Below are 445 nucleotides of genomic sequence, written 5' to 3'. Positions count from 1 at the left end.
GGGGGGGGGCCGCCAAGGGAGCCACAATCAAGCGGATCCAGCAGCAGACCAACACCTACATCATCACGCCCAGCCGGGACCGGGACCCCGTCTTTGAAATCACTGGTGCTCCGGGCAATGTTGAGCGTGCCCGGGAGGAGATTGAGACCCACATCGCGGTGAGGACGGGCAAGATCCTGGAGTACAACAACGAGAACGACTTCCTCTCCAGCAGCCCCGACTCCGGCATGGAGAACCGCTACTCGGAGGCCTGGCGGGTCCATACGCCGGCGCCGGGCTGCAAGCCCCTCTCCACCTTCCGGCAGAACAGCCTGGGGTGCATCGGCGACTGCTCTGTCGACCCCGTCTATGAGACCCCCCGGCTGAACGACCAAAACGACTTCAATTACGGTTACCTCTTCCCCAACTATGGCGTGAACAAGCAAGATCTGTATTACGGGGTGCC

The 445-nt window shown here is 62.0% G+C and overlaps 1 protein-coding gene across 1 annotated transcript in view; it reads left to right on the top strand.

The window, feature by feature from the left end:
* Nucleotides 1-440, top strand: part of LOC104623811 (RNA-binding protein MEX3A-like) — a gene marked incomplete at both ends in the record, with an annotated part of 679 nt that extends 239 nt beyond the window's left edge. The window contains one exon of the mRNA XM_010291001.1: nt 8-440. Within this exon, the coding sequence (XP_010289303.1) occupies nt 8-440 (433 nt within the window). The remainder of the gene's footprint in view (nt 1-7) is intronic.
* Nucleotides 441-445: the final 5 nt, after the last annotated feature.

Source organism: Phaethon lepturus, unplaced genomic scaffold (genome assembly GCF_000687285.1).
Source record: "Phaethon lepturus isolate BGI_N335 unplaced genomic scaffold, ASM68728v1 scaffold33997, whole genome shotgun sequence".
NCBI classification, from domain to species: Eukaryota; Metazoa; Chordata; class Aves; order Phaethontiformes; family Phaethontidae; genus Phaethon; species Phaethon lepturus.
This window is presented reverse-complemented; position numbering and strand designations above follow the sequence as displayed.